Consider the following 1,021-nt stretch of genomic DNA (forward strand, 5'->3'; position numbering starts at 1 on the left):
TACGGTTTCTGAGAGGGTAAGTTGTTCGATGCCTGCTTTGACGGGGTGCAGGTTGGTGGGCCTTCGTGTCCGATGAAACGAGTGGAAGTGGCAACAGCCAAACGTCGTTGGGGCTAGGGCAGCGGGTTGGGTCCGGGTTCGGTCGAGCTGATGGTTGAACAACAGGGCGCAGCCAAAGCATTGACTGGGCCTTGGCCTGTTTAGTCTGTACGCTGGTGTTTTATTTTCTTCTTCTTTTTGCCCTCACGAACTCTGCGTTGTTGCTGTCGCTTCCGTCCCTTGCTGAACCCGGACCGACTCTGTTCCTTGGTGTCTGCCCTTGGTTTCCTTTCTCTCTCGTTCTTGATGTGGGGTGGGCGCTGGGTTACTTGATGATCGGATCACCGTAGGCATCGACCAACCAGGCTTGAGACCATCTTGACTTTTATATTAAACATTGCCATGTGGCGACGTGCCGTGTCCCTGGTGACGCCAGCCTTGCGGTTGCCGACGCAGGGTGCTGGTCTGGCCCCTGTCACAGCCCTGCGCCAAGCCCTCACCCGGCAACCAATGGGCGTTCGCACTGCCGTCACTCAGCCCAAGCTTGAGCTGACCTCGGAACAGACCGTGGCTGAGGCCGTCACCCGGGACCTCAAGCGCGGCAACCCTTTCTTTGCCGTGGTCCAAGTGGCTGGCAAGCAGTACAAAGTGAGCGCCGACGATGTCATCACCACACACCGCCTGGATGCTGAGCTGGGGGCTCTCATCCGTCTGGAGAAGGTTTGTGCTCGCATCCGGACCGGTTGTCAACGAGCGCCCCCTGCTTCCTCGTCTTCTTGGGTCGGACAAGATGTAAGCTGGACTCAAGCATCATCCCACTGCCGCCTCGACGTTTGCTCAATCAACCCAGGTGCTCTTGAGCGGTGGACCCAGTTTCTCTTTGATTGGACAGCCACTGCTGCGGTAAGACCGCGTGTGTGCGCCGCGTTGACACACGATGCATACCCATTTAAGCTTTGGCTGGGCAATTCGCGGCGCGGAA

General features: G+C 58.0%; 1 protein-coding gene across 1 annotated transcript; it reads left to right on the forward strand.

Annotated features, from left to right (window-relative positions):
• Window positions 1-441: 441 nt before the first annotated feature.
• Window positions 442-946, forward strand: MONBRDRAFT_30584 (uncharacterized protein; the record flags this gene model as incomplete). Its single annotated transcript, XM_001751026.1, has 2 exons — window positions 442-759; window positions 890-946. The coding sequence occupies 2 exons, from the start codon at window positions 442-444 to the stop codon at window positions 944-946; spliced, it is 375 nt and encodes a 124-aa protein (XP_001751078.1).
• Between the last annotated feature and the right edge of the window lie 75 nt (window positions 947-1,021).

Source organism: Monosiga brevicollis, genomic scaffold (assembly GCF_000002865.3).
Source record: "Monosiga brevicollis MX1 MONBRscaffold_84 genomic scaffold, whole genome shotgun sequence".
Taxonomy (NCBI): Eukaryota; class Choanoflagellata; order Craspedida; family Salpingoecidae; genus Monosiga; species Monosiga brevicollis.